Below are 21,553 nucleotides of genomic sequence, written 5' to 3'. Positions count from 1 at the left end.
CTAGACGGTGGTTAGCTGTCGTGGAGGACACCGTGTCTGGGACAGAAGAGCCTCAGGCTCCAAACGGGAACCCCTGCTTCTCGCCTGGGCTCTGCCTGGAAGTTGCTGGGTGGGTTTGTGAAGCTCTTGCACCTCCCCAGCTGGGTTTTAGGTTTCCCATCTCACACTTGGAGAATTTGGACCAGATGGTTGCTAAGCTGCTCCCACGAAGGACGGGGAATTCCCCCCAACAGCCCCGACCCCCGACTGATTCCTGTAGAGTTTCCTGGTGGGGAGCAGCTGCCGCCTGATGCCTCGTCTGTGCTTGCCCTGGGACACAGGACTTCCATGCTGGCATTAGGAACTGGGGACAGTGGGCAGTCAGCGCTCAGGGGACCCGAGGCTATTGGTGCAGGTGTTTCCCAGGGCAGTGCCACTCCCTTATTGGGTGCTGATCACTTTCATAGGCAGCGTCTGCCCGGAGCACTCTGCAAAGATAGCCGCAGAGGCCAGTGTCTTCAGCAGGGTCACGGTGACCGGTTAGTGACTCCACCGTGAGCACAGTGGGAGTGGGAGTGTGGCAGGACGCCCCTTGCCATCTGTATGTCTTGTGGTTTCCTTATTCCACACACAGGGGAACCGAGGCCCAGAGAGGAGTGGCTGAGATCATCCGTGGCAGGCTTAGGACTTGATCCCAGCTGTGGCATAATGTCCTGGTCTGAGCCTCTGTACTGTTTTGCTCGGGATCTCATATTAAATTGTAGCTTCCCTCACATGCCCAGCACAGAGCAGGCACTCAGCTAACATGTGAGTCCGGTTGCCGTTGTGTATTTTCCTGTCTTCCTTCCTCTGTCCTCCACCCCCCAGCCCCCTCCCTCTGTCGCCTAGGCTAGAGTACAATGGCGCAAGCTTGGCTCGCTGCAACCTCTGCCTCCTGGGTTCAAGCGATTCTTCTGCCCCAGCCCCCCGAGTAGCTGAGATTACAGGTGCACACCACCACGCCTGGCTAATTTTTGTATTTTTAGTAGAGATGGGGTTTCACCATGTTGCCCAGGCTGGTCTAGAACTAGCTTCAAGTGATCTGCCCGCCTCTGCCTCCCAAAGTGCTAGGATTACAGGCATGAGCCACCCCCTTGTGTGCTTTTCTGTCTACTCGTCTGCCCCTCTTCATGAGCGGTAGACTCTCTCTTAGTCAAGAAGCTTCCAGAGCCCCATGGTTGGAGAGGACGTGCTGCTCTGGATACTCCACCAGCGCACGCCTCCTCCAGTGCTCTAGGAGGCCATCTGGGCCTACTTCTCCCCTCCAGCCTCTTTTTTCCCCGGGTCCCAAGGTGCACAAAGCGACGTTGACCCCCAGGGCTTCCCTGCCAGCCTTCCTGCCTCTGCTCCAGGCCTTGAATTTCCTCTGGAGGTGTCAGGAACTGGGCCTAGGACCCCGTCCCCTTCAAGCCAAGGAGAGACATGCTGGTTGGGGCAGCTGGGCCAGTGTAGCTGACTGCAGTGGGGAAAGGACGGTGCGTGGAGTGAGGGCACCATCAGCCCTTTTCCTCTAGCCTGGCCACACCATGTCAGAGAAGAGGGGAAGTTACACTCGCAATCACCCACCCAGCACAGCCATGGAAACATGGAGGACGTGGGTGCCGGGAGCCGAGCATGCAGGGAGGAAGCCAGAGCTTGCAGTTTTCTTTGGGGCTGGCCCCTGCCCCTTTCTTCTCTTCCCTCTTGGAATTGGCCAGGCCACTGAGGCCCTGGTTCACCTACGATCAGTCTCCCCACATATCTGGCCCTGGCCAGTGTCCTGTTCACAGCTGGGCCATCCCTGGGGGCGTCTGCTCGGCCACCCCCTTGAGGAGCTCACAAGAATCTTCAGGTCTGCCCTCTGTGCCAGTGCCTGAGATTCCTGGATGTGATTCCAGCTGGGAGAACCTTCCAGACTAGAATCCCAGCCTTTCATTCCCAGTGGAGCAGACACTCAGAGGAAGGGTGGAGCAAGGACCCCATGGAGCCATGATCTAGCTGGAGGGTCTGTCCCCGAACCACCTGCTGGGGGCTCAGAAGGGGCAGGGCTGGGCCCCGCTCCTGGGCAGGGGGTGGCTCCTAGGTACCTTACTGTTAGGAGCTGGACTTTGAGTCAGACTCAGGCTTCAGCCTTCCACAGCAATGAGACCTTGGTCGAGTCATGTTACCTCTCTGAACTTGGGTTTTCTCAGTTGCAAAATAGGGTCAGTGGTGCCTCCATGGTGGGTAGTTGTGACCCCCACCATGAGGGAGGACATTTGTACAGAAATTGTCAAGGGTGTATTAGGGACTCAGGGAGATAGGTATGAGGCTGGCCGTCAGGGGCTCATCTTCTCTCTCTTCTCTCCTTACTTCATCAGAAGGGACTGGGGCAAAGGGATCCCTCTGAGTCAGCATCCATCTACCCACCATCTGTTCATCCGTCCATCCATCCATCCATCCATCCATCCATCCATCCATCCATCCATCTGCCTACCCATCCATCCATCTATTCATCCATCCATCCATCCATCCACCCACCCACCCACTTACCATCTGTCCACCTGCCCCTCCATTCATCCATCCACCCACCCACTTATCCATCCACCCACCCACCCACTTATCTATCTGTCTGTCCATCCAACCATCCATCTACCTATTCACCTACCCACCCACTTATCCATCCATCCACCTACCCACCCACCTACGCACCCACTTATCCATCCCTCCAGCCATCCATTCTTCCACCGACTCATCTATCCATCCATCTGCCCATCCATCCATCCATCTGTTCACCCACCCACTTATCCATCCATCCATCCATCTATCCATCCATCTGCCCATCCACCCACCCACCCACCCATTTATCCACCCATCCACCCACCCACTCATCTGTCCACCCATCTGCCCATCCATCCATCCATTTACCCACCCACCCAGTTATCCATCCATCCATCCATCCATCCATCCATCCATCCATCCATCCATCCATCCATCCACCCACCTACGCACCCATCTGTTTACCCATCTGCCCATCCATCCATCCATCTGTTCACCCACCCACCCAGTTATCCATCCATCCATCCATCCACCCACCCACCCACCCATCTGTTTACCCATCTGCCCATCCATCCATCCATCTGTTCACCCACCCATACACTTATCCATCCACCTACCCACCTACCCACTTATCTATCCATCCACCCACCCATCTGTCCACCCATCTGCCCATCCATGCATCCTTCCATCCATTTACCCACCCACCCACCCACTTATCCACCCACACACCCTTATCCATCCATCCGTCCATCCATCCGTCTTTCCACCCACCCACCCACCTGTCCACTCATCTGCTCATCCATCCATCTGTTCACACACCCACCCACTTATCCATCCACCCACTTACCCATCTATGTTGTAGACAAGGAGCACCCACAGAGTGTAAGGCACAAAGATTTGGGCTGCTGGTCCCCAAGGCTCAGGTTCTCTCTCAGACTCCTGCATTTGAGGGTGTTGATCCAGACCCACTGAGAGTAAGGAAGCGTATATTTGGGTATCATTTTGTTGAAAGCTCCAGGAGGAGTGGGCCAATTCTGAGCTATTTATTTACAGAGAAGACGTTCTCACCTTTTTCTTCCCTTCTAAATGACTTTCGAGCCCTGATCGTCTTTGTAAGGACAACCAGACCCTCCTTTCACGCATTCCCCTTCAGAGTTGCTGCCAGTCGCCTGGCTGAGTGAGTGGCATTTTTCATTTTGTCGCTCAGGGCCTTGGGGCGGCTCCCACCTCTCTTTCTGCACTCTGCCGGCTCCCAAGAAGAAACTTCCAATATTGATGTCGGGCCCCACAGCCCTGCCATTGCCCAATGCAGTGGCTGAGAAGTGCCTTTCCTGCTTGCTTTTGTTTTTCCAGCCTCCTCCTGGTGGCAAAACCTGAGTGTGAAGCTGTGATTGCACGTGTTTTGTAATTATCACTGCGCGATGGTTGCTTGTCATTCTGAAGGCAAGAACCCCAAGTTTTTCTGACCTTGCTTTCCACGTGAAAAAAGAAAAAAAAATGAAGGATAACACAGGCTGAGCTAGAGAAAGTAATTTATAATGATTTGCTTCTGAATATGCAGCAATAGGAGCTGTAGATTTCCAAGGCAGATAGGTGAGTTCCCGGAGCAACATATTTAAATGAGTTTGATAATCTTGCCATTTGGCTCCGTTGGGCTGCCTCTGTGTGTGTGTTTCCAGATGCGTGGTAATGGCTGATAAGGAAGGCCTGCGGCTGGGGCCAGGTCTGTGCAGTTCCTGCTTACTGATTGCTAATGACAGCAGGAGGGTCCGGGCCAGACAGCTCTTCTGATCAGCAGAGCCTCTGAGAGCAGGCTGGGTCAGCGGATGGCTCATCATCACGTGGTCACCAGCACGGCTCAGGGCTCCAATTTCCTTTTAATTTTTATTTATTTTTTGAGATAGGGTTTCACTGTGTCACCCAGCCTGGAGTGCAGTGGCATGATCTGCTGGCTTACTGCAGCTTCGACCACCTGGGCTTAAGTGATCCTCCCAGCTCAGCCTCCCAAATAGCCAGGACCACAGGTGCATGCCACCACGTCTGGCTATTTTTATTTTTTTAGTTTTTGTAGAGATGGAGTCTCGTTGTATTGCTTAGGCTGGCCTCCGACTTCTGGATTCCAGCAATCTTCCTGTCTCAGCCTCCTAAAGTGCTGAGACTGCATGTGTGAGCCACTGCACCTGGCCCTAAAGACTTTGTTGTTGTTGTTGTTGTTGTTTAAGAGATGGAGGCTGGGTGTGGTAGCTTATGCCTGCAATCCTAGCACTTTGGGAGGCCGAGGTGGGTGGATCACCTGAGGTTAGACCAGCCTGGCCAACATGCTGACACCCCATCTCTAGTAAAAATACAAGATTAGTCAGGTGTGGCAATACTTGTCTGTAATCCCCAGCTACTCAGGAGGCTAAGGCAGGAGAATTGCTTGAGCCCGGGAGGCAGAGGTTGCAGCGGGCGGAGATGGTGCCATTGCACTCCAGCCTGGGTGACAAGAATGAAACTCTGTCTCAAAAAAAAAAAAAATAGATAGGGACTCACCGTGTTGCCGAGGCTGGTCTTGAACTCCTCATCTCAAGTGAGGCTGTAGCTGGGATTACAGGCATGAGCCACTGCACCCAGCTCGATTTCCCTTTGTAAGGCACATGTGCATCCACCCGGGTGGTGGTTCTGGGTCACCATTGCCTGGCTTGAGTGTCTTGACTGAGGTTTGGCTGGAGGAACCATGTGCTCAGGTTCACATCCCAAGTACCAGGGGAAGCTGTGAGGCTGCAGGGATAGGACGGGCCAGAGCGGCATTCTCAGGAGATGGCGGGACACTTCGGGGGTTCTGGGTGTCTTCTAAAGTCATAACAAACATGCGTGCTTCTGGCCCTGAGCCTAGTACTTTGCTCTGTTTTCGTTTCTTCATTCAAGCAAGTGGAGGATGGAGTGCAGCCGTGAGTCCCTCCGTGGGCCTTCCTGATCGGGCGCAGTCCCCTTTCCACAAGCTGAGAGCGAGCGAGTCCCTGCTTTGGGCCAGGCTCCGTCTCATTCACCTACAGCCACACGGGGAGACACTATTATCCCCATCTCACAGATAAGTCAATCTAGCCTCAGGGAGCCTCAGCACGGTGCCTGGGAAGGGCGGATTTGAACCCAGGGCGGTCTGGGCTCTTCCCTCTTTGCAGAGCATCTCCTGGCCAGAGCCAGATGACTCATTTCTCTTCCTTCTCCCTGCCGCACCCCACCACCTCACAGGGATGTGGCACCTGCTGTGCTGTGGGCAGGTTGTGCCTCGTGTTGCCGCACAGACCTATGCCCCGGGCAGCTCACTGCAGTCGGGTTGAGTCAGGACCCGCCTGTCACTTCAGATCGAGAAGCACGGAGGGCAGTGAGGATGCCCGTGGCCACCTTGGGAAGTTTCCTCAAGACGAAAGGACTTTTAAACGTGGAACAAGACAGTTAACAATCGTATGGAGAAGCCAGTGGCTGCCTCACTCCAAGTCTCCTGGTCTGTCTGTCTGAGGTGCATTTGGGGCCTTGGATTGGGAACAGCTGGGAGGTCTTCCTGAGACCTCAGGTCCCTGTCTGAGCAATTTCTGTAGGCGGTGTGGGAGGAGTGGCTCAGTTCCATTGGTTTAGGAAATGATGCTAAAGGCTGCTCTGAGCCCAGCACTCAGCTGGGTTGGGGCCAGGTGGACCGCCCCACACTGGACCATTTCTCCTGGCAGCTCTCAGCATCCTCGGCTGTCCAGCTAGAGGACCATGGATGGGTCGCTGGATGTGACAGAGCCTTGCTTCTCCTGGGAGAAGGTGCATGTGTTTTCCAGCTGCAGGTGGCGAGAGTTGGGTGGGACATCTCGGGTCTAGCACTGCACAGGGCGTGGGGGGCACTGGAAACTGTTGGCCACTGCTACTCTCGTCTTCACCTGGTGCACTGGGGTCTGTAGGTGGTGGCCAGGAGGGTATGGCTGGCCCTGCCAGAGAGTCGTGGAAAGGGGAATTCCCTCCAGAGGCCCTAAGCAAAACCAGTACTCCTGGAGGCTTGACGAGGGTCAGAGAGGGGCCTGCAGGGTGCCGGGAGCTCGTAAACCTTGTCAGAGCACATGGCGCCCTTCCCTAGGGCCCCAGGCAGCCCCACCCTGGGGGCCCTCAGTGGCTTCACTGGCTCAAGCGCAGGGTGACTGAGTCACTTTTTTGGCTTCCATCTCTCTGAGGCGCCAGAAAAAGAAAGCTAGAGTTGCGCATGCACCGTCTGGGTAGATGGGCTTCCTGGAGGGAGGCCTGATGGGCACTGGGTGTTGAGCCTTGATGCTGGCCTTGGCTTGCCCAACTGCAGACCTGCTCTGAGGACCCCGTGGTCCTCTGTGTGGGTGGACGCCTGCTCTGACTCTGCAGGGAGTCCTGGGACCACCAGCGGACCCATGGCCTTGTCCTCACTTGGCACTCACCGGCAGCGTTGCATCCCCTCCAGGGGTGTGTCCTCCTGTAGGACCCAGCAGCCTTGTGACGAGACCTCTGTTAGGACCATGTTTTATAGTTGAGGAAACAGGCTCAGGGAGGCTGAGAGTTGCCCCAGCTCCAAGGGGGAAGCTGACATTCGAACCTCAACCTGTGTGGCCCGGAGTTCCCGCTTCCATGTCACTTCCCCACGCTGCCACCCTGTGATGTGTGCTAAACAAACACCACCCCATCATCTATCATCATAATGGCAAAATTGGCAGGCTCTTCTTTTTTTTTTTTTTGAGACGGAGTCTTGCTCTGTTGGCCAGGTTGGAGTGCAGTGGCGCAATCTCGGCCCTCTGGAACCTCTGGAACCTCCGCCTCCTGGGTTCAAGCCATTCTCCTGCCTCAGCCTCCCAGGTAACTGGGACTACAGGCATGTACCACCACGCCTGGCTAATTTTTTTGTATTTTTAGTAGAGATGGGGTTTCACCAGGCTGGCCAGGCCGGTCTCGAACTCCTAACCTCAAGTGATCCACCCACCTCGGCCTCCCAAAGTGCTGGGATTACAGACGTGAACCACCACGCCCGACCAGACTCCTCTTTAAAATCATCGCAGTGTAGTTGCCCCGCACTGACTGACGTTGAGTAGACGTGTCCTCACTCCCACCAATGGGCCCCAGGCTCACGGGGATTTGACGGCTGTTTTGCTTGGAGGTTTTTGTGAGTTCCTGCTCTGTGGAAGGTGTAGGGATTGCTACGAAACACAGTGGTCCCGTGAGCATGGGCTCCTCCCCTCCCCTCAACACATAGAATCCCTCTTTAAATGAAATAATGCAAACTAAAACATGATTACTAGGCTTAGAACTAGAAAGAGAAATCCTCAATTGTCAGAAACCAAGAGGAATGTCAAAGACAGAAAGAGGAGCCAGGCCAGCTTGGCTCCCCACCCACCCCCTGGGAGGCCTGGAACCAGGGCCACCCTAGGGCCTGGGCCCCAATAGCTGGGGTTGTGTCATGGTAGAGGTGAGGGAGATGGAATGGACGCAGTGCAGAGAGCTGAGCCAGGAAGGCCGAGAGGGCCATGCAGTGGGGACCAGAGAGCTGTACCCTGGCACAGAGAAGCAGCTGACCATCCCAGACTGGGCAGGGAAACAGTCTCTGGCAGGATCCATCCTGCATTGGCACCAGGCCCGAGGTAGGGCCTGAAAGCCAGGGGGAAACCAGGAGAGCCTCACAGTTATGCCTCTCAGAGCTTGGAGGCTCCCTCCACCCATTGAAAACAATTCCCTTTGAGGATGCAGTTACATCATAGAACGATATATATGTGTGTTTATACACAATACATGTGATCTGTGAATATATGTATGTTTACCAGACTAGGCAGCTGGTGCTGAAAAAGAACAGATCAGCATGGGGGAGGGGGCTAGCAGATGCAATTGATGAGAGAGAGTTTCTATTCTCGGAAAAAAGGAACAGAATGCAAAAGAAAAGAAGAGAAAATGATGAGCAAACAAGCAGGACAAAAAGAACAGATGGACTTTGAGAAAATAACTAAATAGAAATTCTCAAAATGAAAGCTGAGGTTGTTGAAACGAAAAACTCAATATGTGTCTTAAATAGTAGTCTAGGTGGAGCCGAAGGGAGAATTAATGAATTAGAAGACAGAACCAAGGAAGTCACTAAGAATACAGCACAGAAGGATGAAGTTACAGGAGGTGTGAAAAAGAAGTGAGGCAGACGATGCAGTGAGAAAGTGCAGAGGTGCAGTGGAGACTGGGTTGAGGTCACATGTGAATAGCTAGACATCTGGGTTCTTTCCAGAAGGCCATGCAAAATTGGGTGATTGTCCAACAGTGAATCCACAGTCTACGTTTCCTTTTTCTTCATGGCCCTGTCTTGAGTTTTGACTGTGGATGTTTAAGTTGCAAGTACTGTGAGCACAGCACCTCTGTCCTCAGTTTGGAAACTCGATGCAGTAAAGTAAAGATGCTGAAGTGTTTTTGTGGAAGGAACCGTCAAGTGGAGTTTTCGGTGCCTGGGCTCTGGGGTCACTGAGGCTTCCTGTCCTCTGCTGAAACTGCAGCATAGAGCTTTGCATTTACGGTCACTATGATCTAAAGATTTCTCAGGTGGAGTTGTAGCTGAAGGGCCTACAATGTGAAGATGTTGGAGATAAATCATTCAGCAAAGCCAACTTAGTTCCTACCCTGGAAGAGCTCACAGACCACATCCCCTTCCCTGTGTCCTTCCTGGTCCCTCTGCTTCCCTGCCCAGTGTGGAGGGGCTTCAGGGACCCTGCCTCTGTGAGGCATCCACAAGTGGACAATTGGGACATGCTCCTGGCTTCCCGCAGCCTTTGACCCAGTCTGTGGCATTACCCATCTGGCCAGTCCCTAGGGGACAGAGGGCCCCAGTGGGCTGCATATCCAGCCATGTGGGCCCTGAATTGTAAATGCAGATTCCCAGGCCCCAGAGCCTCTGGGGTGGGGGATAGGACCTAGGGTCTGTCCTTTAAAGCACCATCTTGAAAAGGTTGTACTGTGGCTGTGTGGAGGCTGACGGGCTGCCGATGTCTGAGAACCTGAGACATGACATGGTTGGGTGGGGATGGAGCCAGGGCTGCCATCCAGGATCTGGACTCAACCACCCAGCCTGTCCTCTGAGCTCTCCAGTCCCCACCTCGTTCCTCAGTGAGTCTCACCGAGCACGGCCCGGTGAGGCCTGGACATTGGTGAATGGCACAGAGGCCTGAAGCTTTGGGAGCTGGCGGTGCAGGTGGACTCCCCAGCAGGCCTGGTCCTTTCGAGTAGCACATCTTTCCCCTTGTCCTTCCTCCCTGTTCCTTGTCCTCAGCACACACACTCCTTTCCTCCTGCCCTGGCGGCTGTCTGTAGGAGAGGGAAGGAAGGAGGAAGGGAAGTACGGCTGTGTGTCTTCATTCATTTGTTAACCGGCACTCGGAACAGACGAGGTAATAAAAGTAGGGAAAATGTCATCCTTTGACATTTGCGATATCGGAAGAGTTGGCTGGGGCTGTGGGCTAAGAGGTGTTTGATCATTGCCTGAGAGCCAGACCCTGGGGACACCAGCTTTCTGTCCTGGGAGTGGGGCGGGCATAGCCAGAGTTGCCCTGGGGCGCTACTGTGGGGCATCCCTCCTCCTGCAGGGAGGTACTTCTGCTCCCAAACTTTCAGGCCGGTGGGTTTCACATGGGGCCGCCTCTGCCCCATCTGACCCCATGGCTATCTCAGCAGTCCGGTGTCTGCTCCAGCAGCGCCTGCCCTGGGTTTTGGGTCACTGGAGTATGGTCCCCCATGGTGGGCCCCTGAGCTTCCCCCTGTCCCCAGTGCCAGCCAGGAAGCCTGAAATTCAGGCAGATGGAGGAACAGGGGTCCTCCAGCATAGCTGGTCATGCTGAACCCATGGAAGGAGCTGCCCATCAATGCTGCAGGCCCTCCAGAGCCCTTCACACGCCACTCACGACATGTTCATCCTGGGGCAAAGCGCCCCAAGCTCGGGGCTGAGGCTGCTGTGGTCATAGCAGCTGTAGAAATTGTCCACAGGAGCCACAGAAGCATGGACGCAGGAGACCCATGTTCTGGCCTTGGCTGGCTCACCCACCACGCCTCCTTTCTGTCTCTGGTTCCATCTGTACAACCCGACCTGGGGCCTTTGCGCTGACTCCAGGTTGACAAACATGTTCTTGTGTGTCAGCGCTGATCGCATGCTGGTGCCTCCTTAGACTCCATGGAGGAGGGCTCTGGGCCTGCGCCCAGCTCCTCGGAGGAGTTGATTAGCCACGTCTGCCGTGGGAGGTGTGTGAGGGGGCTCGGGTGCCCCGTAGTTGCCAGACCCTTTGAGATCTAACATTCTTCCAAATAACTGTAAGGACATACAGCAATATTGCTTTAATTTTTGTTTTCCCTAAATGCTTAGAGCTCTTAAAAGCCAAAAACACTCTCAGAGCCAAGTTCCTCATTATTTATGAAAGGGCCCTTATAGCATCAGCATGGGAGTGCGGCTGGGCCGGCTGCATAATCGGCCCATTGAGTCTTGTCTGAGGAAGCACAGAAGAGCCCTGTCCTTCCACGACCCCAGCTTCCCTGAGCCCCGGCCCCTAACCACCAGCACCTACAGGAAGGCAGCACGCAGCCGCTGGCTCATTGGTCAAACCTGCCGTCTCTATGGTTCATTTTCTTTCCTCTCCCGCTTTTGAAAATTGCTGCTGGAAGCGGAACAGCCTGAAAGGAAGGCTGGGGGGTATATCCGGCTGGGGGGCTTTGGCCAAGTGACTGAGCCTCGGTTTTCCTGTCTGGCAAATGTGCACCGCAGGATGGCCTCGTGGGGTTCCCTGGTGCGGTGTGCGGCACACAGAGCGCCCTCTGGGCTCCGTTCCTCTGACGCCAGCACCCAGTGGAGGGTGTTTATGAATTCAGCACGTGGCCGTCGTGGGCGAACTTGCGCACCCACATGGACTCACACACGTACTCGGTGCAGTTTCAACATCAAGGCCGCACCTCCCTCCTCAGGGCCTAAGTCTGGCGCGCGCACAGGAGCTCCATTCACTGTGAATTGTGACAGCTTCCTGGCCATCTCATGTGTGTGACAGCCTGTGCCCCTGGGCCAGCCATCTCCTGTCCTCTGCCCCAGGTTCCCCATATTCATCTGCAGAGCCTCTTGCCCTCTCTCCGGCCTGCTTGCCACCCGTCCCTTTGGAGATCTGTGGAGTAGCTGTGTTGGGGCTTTCAACGCCAGGAGACGGGTGGGTCCTGCCTATCCATAGGAGGCCCACATCACAGGGCAGGCTGGTTAGGGGCAGCAGAGGGAAGAGGAGCGGCTACTGCTCCTCACCAAACCTTCCTCTTGACCAATCTGCTGGTCAGGGGAGACAAGGAGAGATCCCGTCATGCCGCCGTGCACCTGGAGCTCTTGCCCTTCTGTGTCCTGAGCCCTCCATGGAGCCAGGCATCTGGTTAAATGTCATGCAGGGGAGGGCTTGAAGGGAAGCAAGCAGTACCCTGGGACATTTGCATGTGCGTGGTGTCCTGGCTGCTGGGTGACTTTGGGCGGGTCACTTGACCTCTCCGGGCTCCCGTTTCCCCATCTCTGAAACTGTAGCCGTGTTTCTTACCCAGATGTGATGTGCTTAGTTGACAGTTCTCGATGTCCTGCAAAACACCGTCCCCAGTTCTGCGATGCCTTTTCTGGTTTCTTGTGAAATTACAGGAGCGTCTTTTCTTGTCTCTCCCAGGTCATCTCCGCGGTGTCGAGGCTCTCACTGCACAGCATTGCGCAGAACAAAGGAATCAGGTGAGCTCTCCGGAGTGCGCTGCCAAGGCCAGGTCCTTTCATCTCCGTTGACACCGGCGTGCCTTGTCACAGATACTGGGGTGGGAAGCAGATGCCCTCGTTCTGCCTGTGTCTTTATCATGCATTTGCAGCGTGTCGTCGAGTAACTTGTTGGCGGCTGCAGTAAGGGGTGCCGGGGGAGGGAGGCTTTAGCTCACACCGGGGAAATCTTGCAAGCGTGTTACTGACGGCTGCAAAATCTCTTTCGATTTAGGTAATAAGATCAGTAAATTAATCCTTTCACAGATCATTGCCTACCTAAATGCACTCTCCACACATCAGAACCGGGGGCTCTGCCGAGAATGAGGTAGCTGGGGTCTGTTTGCAGGGATGGGGCCGAAGCAGGGTGGACTTGCCTAGCTTAGGGGCTGCAGGTCTCTGTGCAGGGCATCTGGACTAGTCAAGCCAAGGAATTTCTCCACTCTCCGTTTGTTCTGCTTGGACTGCAGAGTTCAGCCTCAGAGGGTCCCCTGACCCCTGTGATCTTGCCTCCTGCTTCTGACGCTTGGATGGCACTTGGGCGTCTGTGAGAGGAGGGAATGGCCCCAGATAAGAACTGGTCAGTGTGGATTCTGACCCACAGATTGAGGTCAGGGAGACCGGGTTCCTGACAGGGTGGGGACGTGTGTCTGGGAGACCCTTGGGAGGACAGGGGCCAGCAGAGTGAGAAGGAGAGGCTGGGATGGCAGAGAGCGCCTGGCCTGACAGCAGAGAGGATGGGGTCACATCTGGGCACAGGTGACATCATGAGGGTGCCCTGATTTTGGGAAGGGGCCTCATCCTGATGTGATCCGTGGGGGACGCTGTGTGTGCCTGCAGGCTGGGGGGGGTCCCAGAACGATGGTGCTGGAGCATTTGGGTGGCACAGTTGCCCCTTGGTGGGGGCCATTTGCTCAGGTTCACAGAGGCCCTGGGCGGCGCTAAATGTTCCTAAAACCATAGGGACTTCCAATGTTGGATTCTCAGAGGACTCGGAAATTCCTTTGAATTGAGGTTTTTTCAAAAATGTGAAATATAGGATAGACTCTTAAAATTCCATATTAATCACATACAAAAGAATATTTAGGACACATTTGGGGCATAAAGAATACCAGTCAAAACCCTGGTGCCCAGCGCCCTGAGTACTTTCGGGAGGATAACTAACACCTCTGGGACCCCCCAGTCCCTCCACCAGGTGCGTAGGCTGTTTTCCAACTGGTGCAAAGTCTGTAATAGGCACCGTTTAAAACACGTTTAATTTTTTTTTAAAGTATCATTTCTGGATACAAAGACTATGTGCTGTTTGTTTTTGTTTCCAGAAATGATGGCTGCTTCTTCCTTCCACCAGCCCATGACGTACAGAACTGTCAGTGGCGTGGTTGTACTCCCCAGCCTGTTTCTTCTTGTTTTTTTTTTTTTTTTTTTTTGAGACGGAGTCTGGCTCTGTCTCCCGAGCTGGAGTGCAGTGGCCGGATCTCAGCTCACTGTAAGCTCCGCCTCCCGGGTTCACGCCATTCTCCTGCCTCAGCCTCCCGAGTAGCTGGGACTACAGGCACCCGCCACCTTGCCCGGCTAGTTTTTTGTATTTTTTAGTAGAGACGGGGTTTCACCATGTTCGCCAGGATGGTCTCGATCTCCTGACCTCGTGATCCGCCCGTCTCGGCCTTCCAAAGTGCTGGGATTACAGGCTTGAGCCATCGCGCCCGGCCCTTGTTTTGTTTTTTAAACATATTATTAGGCAGGAAAGAGATTCAAGCAACAAAAAAATCAGTCATTTTCATTGCTCCTGCACAAAATACTAGACTTTTTATCTCTTCTGCAAATCCATTAGCCATTCTCCCAAACTGGAGGCCTGGTGCTGCAGCCCGCACGTCAGACAAGTTACCTGATTCTGCTCCTGGGAAGGCAGGTGGCCCGGCTTGGCATTGGCGCGGTCCTGCCGCAGGTGCCCACAGCCATATCCCCTCTCCTGCTGCAGACAGTCCGTGGTCACAGTCCTGGGTCACAGCTGTGTCCGTGTCAGGCTCTGGATGTCCCTGCCCTCCTAAGGCTGAGGTGCTCCGTCTGAAGCTCTGAGGGCCTGTTTCCCTTGGAGTTTACAGGTGGCAACGGGAGCCCACTGGTGGCTTCGGGGATGGTGAGGACAGTGGAAAGGGCTGGACCTGCACCTATCCTGCATGTCTGTCCTGCTGTCTGATGAATGGGGAGGCCCTTTGAGGCCTGGGGTGGGGACCCTCCCTCTGGGCCATCCCCTCCCTCCCCCACCTCTCTGGCCCCTCCACCCAGCCAACCCCAGAGGACACTGCTGGTGCTTCATGCCGCTCCTCCCAGGACGGGCGGAGCAGTCGGTTGGCCCTGCTTGCTGGCCCTGGCCCTGGGGCTGGCAGATGTAGAGGGAAACCTGCCCTCTTCCCTTTCAGGTCGGGGAACTGCCTAGGCAGCGTGTGGGCACACTGGCCCCTGGGACTGGGAACACAGACCCCAGCCCTGAAGGCTGCCGCCCCATGGGAGACCTGAGTGGAGGCGTGATGAGCCAGGGCTGCGTGTCGGTGGACCCAGCTCTGAAGCCTGTGTCCTGGTTAGCTGTGGGCCTCGTGCTGGAGAAATCTCCCCGAGCCTCCCTTTTAACATCTACAAGATGAGGATGAACACTGGGGGTGTCTCGGATTGATTGAGATGAGACCTGTAAATCCCAGGGCGCAGGGCCTGGCCCAGAGAAGGGCTCACTAAATGCTCTAGTGACAGTAGCAGGGTGTGTGTGGGGTCCCCAAGACCATCCTCGGGTTCTTGGATTCACCAGGAGAAGCCATTATGGCTGCGGAGAAAGGTCTAGACTCAAATCAGCAAACGGAAAAGGCCCCGGGATGGAGCCAGGATACAATCGGGCGTGGGTTTGCATTTGTCCCCTCCCCATGGAGCTTTCTGCATAGTGCTTAGTTCTCCTGGCAACGGTGTGTGACAGTAGGCACGTGTGGCAACAGCCGCAGAACATTGCCAGCCACGGAAACCCACCCAAGCCGAGTGGGGGTCCTCACTGGTGGTCGGTGGGGTTGGGCATGCCTGTGAGACCGACCTTAGTTACTCCATCCCCAGCCCCTCCGGAGGCCACGCTGATCCTGCGTTGCCCACAGCCCTGCCATAAACCACATCGTGAGCGTACACTGTGTGGCCCAAGGCCTCAGGTGTACAAAGACGCTCTTATCCGGAGGGCTTATCCGGCAGACACTCCAGGACTTAGAGGTTAGAGGTCGTCTCCTAGGAGCTGGGCAAGAGCCAGTCTTTACTTTGGCATGTGGAGGGGTTGAGCACCCCACGTCCGCTGAGTTACCCCTTTCTGCACACAGGACAGGCAGATGCGAGAGACGAAGGGGAGGTGTTTGCAGGCCAAAGGAACGGGCCTCCTGAGTGCAGAGCAAGGCTTTGCAGGAAGACCTCTGCAGGCCCTTTTCCCCGGGGCCTGACTTTCCTGCCCTTCTCCTCCACCCTCCCTCCTCTGAGCCCCACTCTGGGACTTTTCCTGGGTCCTTCCCCTCTGCAGCCCTTGGGGTTGAGCGCAGACCTCCACTGGTTCACATGCCCACCCGAGAGTTCGGGAGACAGGTGACAGGCAACCCTCCCAGGCAGCCCTACTTGGTGGCTGAGTCTGAGCAGTGTCCCACCTTGCTCTGGATGGGCTGAGATTTCCGTGGGGAATTGAACCTTCTGGGGTCAGCCACCAGCACTTCACAAGACACTAAGTGTTTCGTTTCGAGTGTTTTGTAGTGTTAGTGATTAGCAAAAGGTTCTAGTTTAGCACAACCCTTTCCTTCTTGAAAACCCGCAAATCAAGCCCACAGCCCTGAAGAATCTCTCCCTCGTTTCATGGCTGGATAGGAGCCCAACGTGCTCCTTCAAAAAAAATCATTTTCACAACCCTTGCACTTTGCATAATGAGCTGATTTTCCATAAAAGCCCCAATTATACTTCTCAGAGGCTGATGAATTGGAGACTTAATCTAAGAATCCCGCCCTGGTGCCGGCTAGGGGATCAAACGTGTTGGGGAAGGGGGGCGAGGGGGAGGATTGTGGTTGTAGAGTAGGAGAGGGGTTTGTGGAAGGCACCCAGCGAGGCATGTGGGGATGTGGATCTTGCTGTGATCAGAGCTAACCCTCCAGATTGGGGGTGTCCTAATTTGGGGTCATCACAGCTCTGAACAGCTGGAAGGGAGGAGATGGTGAAGGGTAGGACTGCCTGAGAAGGAAGCCAAAAGGTGTCCTCAGCCTATGAGGTCAGGACCCATGAAGGAAACTTTCATCAGCCAAATAACCTTGGGCAGGGATTCTCTTGGAACCTTTGTCTCTTCTTCTGTAGGCTGGGAGCATGGCCCTGCCTCGTGTGGCTGCTGTGTGTCTGTGCACCGTACAGCACAGCACCTGGTCCTTGGTGAAGGCCCACAGCTGCTAGGTGGATGTCCTAACCCCCAAACCCTGAGAGTGTGACAAGGAAAAGGGTTTTCGCAGATGTAAATACACATAATTTTAAGAAGGAGGCAGGAAGGTCAGAGTCAGAAGAAGGAGATGTGATGGCAGAGGCGGAGTTAGCGTGATGGGGCTGTGGGCCAAGGAATGCAGGCGACTTCGGAAGCTGGAAAAGGTAAGGGACACATTGTCCCTGGTGCCCCCTGAAAGGGACCAGACCCTCAATACCTTGATGCCAGGCCCTAGAACCCACTTCAGATTTCTGACGCCCTGAACTGTGAGAGTCTGTGTTGCTTGAAGCCACCAACTCTCCAACTCTCTGGTGACCTGTTAGAGCTGCAGCAAAGGCCCCTGGATTGGCTGGGAGGCTGTCTGAAGGCCCAGCTGTGTGGCGAGTCTGGGCATATACCAGCATGCGGTCTTGGTCGGGAGCACATACCAGCATGGGGTCCCGGTGGGGGGCACATACCAGCATGGAGTCCGGATGGAGGGCTCAGCCCTGGCTCCTTGCTGAGCTGGGCTCCTGGCTTTGATTGTCTCATGCTGGCCCAGCCCTGCCACCCTCTCTTCTGCTTCTGACTTTTAAAAATTCAAATACATTCATATCCCATAAATGTAACCCTTTTAAAGCATGCAATTCAGTGGCCTTTAGTACGTTCACAGTATTGTGCAACCACCGCCTCTATCTGCTTTCAAAAATCTTCACACCCCAGAAAGAAACCGGTCACCGTGAGTAGTCACCGCCCTCCCCAGCCTCAGGCAGCCCCCAGCCTGCTTTCCGTCTGCCTGTTCTGGCTGTTTTGTGTCCGTGGAATCATACCGTGCGCGCCTTTCACACGTGGCTTCTCCCACTCTGCATCTTGTTTTCGAGGTTCACTCAGCCGTAGCCGGTCAGTGCGTCATTGCTCTTTATGGCCGTGTAACATTCCATTGTGTGGCTGGGCCATAGTTTGCATATCCATTGATCACGTGATGAACCTTTGGCCTGTTTCCACCTTTTGGCTCCTGTGAATAGCATTGCTGTGATGGCTGCAAGGCGGGGGACAGGGGTCAGGCTGAGGTTGGAGTGAGAGAAATGGACGTAAGCTGGAACTTCCTGCTTCAATATGAAGTGAATTCTTAGAATATCAGACATACCCGTATCGAATCTAAGCACAACAAAACCTTAGGAACTGTAAGCGGTTTTGTTCGCATTTTGTTACGGCTTTGAGGACCCGCCTTTTGGTCTTCCCATGTGCGGGGGAGCTGGTGGCGAGCTTTATCCTGGAGCACTGAGCAACCAGACCTACGATGTGGCTCGTGTAGGGAGAGGCTGGGTGCCCTCCCGGGATATAGAGGCAGCTTGCAGAGATAGCCTCTTGCTGAGTTCTTTCCTTTCAGCCTCCGCTCCTGCAGTGGCCGGGAGGGCACTGGAACCCCGTTCCTTGCTGGGTGGCCCAGATAATGAGAAAGTCAGTGCAGTGGTGAGGGCTGCATCCTTGACTTCCACTCCCAAACCTGGTTTTGCCTTCCCGAATCACCTACTAGGTACCAAATACTTCTCAAGTGAGACATCTCAGCCAGAGGCTCCATGAGTGGGCCTTGGCAGACGCTGCAGCTCCCACACCTCCGTGAACGAATGTGCTACCCTCTGTGCACACTGTTTTCCGAGGTGAAGGATAAGCACGCCAACGCCTTGTCCTGCCCCGAGAGTCCCGGCCTCTTCTCCCCGGAGTCTTTGCTGTGTTTGAAGACATTGCTGTGGCTCCTGTAGCCTTCTCTCTTGGGCACAGCATCCCCGGCTCTCAGCGCTTTCTTCCATCCGAGCTGGTGTTCCTTTTCCCATCTGGTGCTGCCCGCTTAATTCCAGGTAATCGGGCTGAGAGGAGATGGGGACGGGAGGTGGCAGTCATTATATGCTTAGCAGCTCATCCCGCCAGCAAGATGGGTTTAATTGTCCCACCTGGTGACATGAAACGTCCTGGCCACCTGTCCTCAGTGGGTCTGCTGTGAGGGGACAGGATGACATGTGAGTCCCTGGGCCGGCCTCATTGGAGAGTCTTTTTTTTCTTTTTCTTTCCTTTCATTACAATAATGGATTCAACCTCCTCTGCATAGGGAGTGGGAGGGGAGTAATTGGAAGATATTAAACTCCTTCCTGGAGAGGCGAGGTCAGAAGAGGCCACCTTTGGATTGCTGGGCTTCGAGGCTGGGGTCCGGCCCCCTCCAGCCTGCTTCTGGTCACAGCAGCCAGCTCTCTGAAGGGTAGGCTCGAGTCACCAGCTGTCTTGCTCCATCAATCTGGCACCTGTTCCACACCCCAGGCCCTTATTGCCCTGGTCAGCAGCACAAGCCAGCGGCGACTCAGTGAAGAATAGCACCGGGCAGGCCCAGCACTCCGGCCTGGTGCGGTCACTGCCTCATTCGCACCACTCTCCTCCTCTGCATCCGTCCAGCCATGGCTGGGGCCTCCAAGTTTAGGCAGAACAAACTGTGTTAGATGGTGCGTGTGTATGGGTGTGTGCATGTGTGTATGTACACGTGCACGTGGGGGTGTGTGTGCAGGTGCACATGGGTGTGTGTGTGCCTGTGCAGATGTGTGTGTGTGTGTACAGGTGCATGGAGTGTGTGTGTGTGCAGGTGTATGGGGGGGTGTGTGTGCATGTGCAGATGGGGGTGTGTGTGCAGGTTCATGGAGTGTGTGTGTATGTGCAGATGGGTGTATGTGTGTGTGCACATGTGTGTGTATATATGCTCATGTGCCCACACGTATCTCTGCACTGGAAGTTCCCGGCAGGCCTGGATCTTGCTCATTCTGTATCCCAGTATCTCCAGCAGTTGAGTCTGAATGTAGGGATCATGCCAGCAGGAGCAGCAGGCACCCAGAGTGTTTTGGATCCTCCCTGGGGCTTGGTTGCAGGTTCTCAAGGGCTGGTGCTCCTCATGGTGAGGACGGGTGAAGGGAGGGTGCTCGGCTGTCCTGTCTGGGCAGTGTTGGCACGGGGAGGGAGAGCCCAGGGCACTCAGGCCTGGCTTGGTTTCTTTGGTTTAGGGATGCCAATGCTGATGTGGCAGCCAAGGCTAGTGACAGAGCTGGCCGTCGGTGGGCAAGCGCTTTGGCGTAGCAAAGGGCCGTGGCATGTGTGGGTTGGCCATAGTGCAGGGTGATGCAGACTGTGCTCGGCCGCCCCCTGCCCCGCTCCAGCCTTTTAGGTGCTTGTCAGATGGAACCTGCCACACCTGTGGGAGCTGCAGCCAGTGGGTGGTACTCAGAGTGCAGAGAGGGGACAAGCAAGGGGTGATGTCAGCAGAGGCCGCTGGGGCAGGGCCTCCCCAGTGCCTGACGGATTCCCTTTCCATGCACTAGACCTGGCCTAGTGTCCAGTTCTGCTCAGCATGGGGGCAGCTCTGCACCAAGCCTTCCACCCTCTCTTGGCCGAGGACCCTCTCCCCATGCTTGCTGACTGGAGACCCACAGTTGGGAAGGAATGAGTGGCCCTGGGGTAGAGGGAGGCCACATCTGCAGAGGCAGCAGACACTGACCTTGGCTGTACTAAAGCCACAGCCTGGCCCACTGGCCACCAGAAGTGTGCACCTGGCCCCACAGAGAAGGCTTTGAACCCATTCCCGCTGTCCAGGGCCTGCCGCGGCTTTTACCTGACAGCTGAGTGGCTGGCGGCTGGAATCCAGTCTTGCCACCTACAAGACCTGGGATGTCGTCTGTGAATAGGGTGACTGTGGCATCTTGTGTGTGGGGTTTTCATAAGGACTGAGTGGGAGAATCAGGTGACTCTCTGGGCCTGGCACCTGGGAAGTGCATGGCACACATTGGCCGGTGCGACCTGGGGTGAGTGTAGGTGCAGCGCAGAAATGGCGAGGGGTGCCCAATGGGTCAACGGGGGCTGTGCCCCCACCCTGCACCCCTAGCCGAGCGGCAGGGCTAAGGAACACTGGTGTGTCCTCTCTGCGGTTGCCACCGTGAGGATGATGGTGTGAAGGAGATACATTTGTTCAGAAATACAGTAACTGGCTGTTTAGTGCGTGGCTGGTGTAGATGAGCTCCCTCATGCTGGAGACGGTCAGGAGAAGCAGGGCTGGCAGCCTGGCAGGGGGGTGTGAACAGCCAGCCTGAGCTTCTGCAGTGGGGCAGGGATATGCCTGTGTCTGTCTTTAAAAGACAAAATGCAGCTGAGTTTCTCTCTTTGCTCAGCTCCCAGATCATCACAGCTATTGTCAGATGAACTTGCTGAGCTGCCAGTTTGCCCACTGAGAATACTTCTCCGGCTCATCTAATGGATTTTATTATTACTTCTTTTCTTGTCTCACTCCCTCCTTCCCATCCACCCCCCACTCCCCGCCTTCTGTTCTGCCTTCTTTCCTTCCTTCTTTTTATTCTTCTATCTACCCACTTATCTACCCATCTACCACTCATTCATCATCTATCCGTGTATATATCTACCCATCTGCCTGTCCATTCTTTCATCCATCCACCCATCCAGGTACCCTACCACCCATCCACGCACAGACCACGCCACCCATCTCCCAGTCCATTCATCAGTCTGTCCATCTGTCCACACATCCGTACATCTACCCACCCATCCATCATTCAAGCACCCTACAACCCATCAAGCCACCCATCCACTCATCCCTTCTTCAGTTTGTCCATCTGTCCACTCATCAGTCCATCCGTTCACTCATTTATCCCTCCTTCCTTCCTTCCATACATCCTTACACCCCCCATCCATCCATCCATGTACCCATCCATGTATCCATCCATCCATCCATCCATTCACTCGTCCATCCATCCATCCATCCATGCATCCATCTATCCACC

At 55.0% G+C, this 21,553-nt stretch overlaps 1 protein-coding gene across 4 annotated transcripts in view; it reads left to right on the top strand.

Moving 5' to 3' along the window:
• VAV2 (vav guanine nucleotide exchange factor 2) overlaps positions 1–21,553 on the top strand; it is a 232,748-nt gene that overhangs the window by 119,039 nt on the left and 92,156 nt on the right. For all 4 annotated transcript variants that reach the window (XM_050759858.1, XM_050759861.1, XM_050759859.1 and 1 more), the window contains exon 3: positions 12,207–12,265. In XM_050759858.1, coding sequence (XP_050615815.1) covers positions 12,207–12,265 — 59 coding nt within the window. The remainder of the gene's footprint in view (positions 1–12,206; positions 12,266–21,553) is intronic.

This window comes from Macaca thibetana, chromosome 15 (assembly GCF_024542745.1).
Source record: "Macaca thibetana thibetana isolate TM-01 chromosome 15, ASM2454274v1, whole genome shotgun sequence".
Lineage (NCBI taxonomy): Eukaryota > Metazoa > Chordata > Mammalia > Primates > Cercopithecidae > Macaca > Macaca thibetana.
This window is presented reverse-complemented; position numbering and strand designations above follow the sequence as displayed.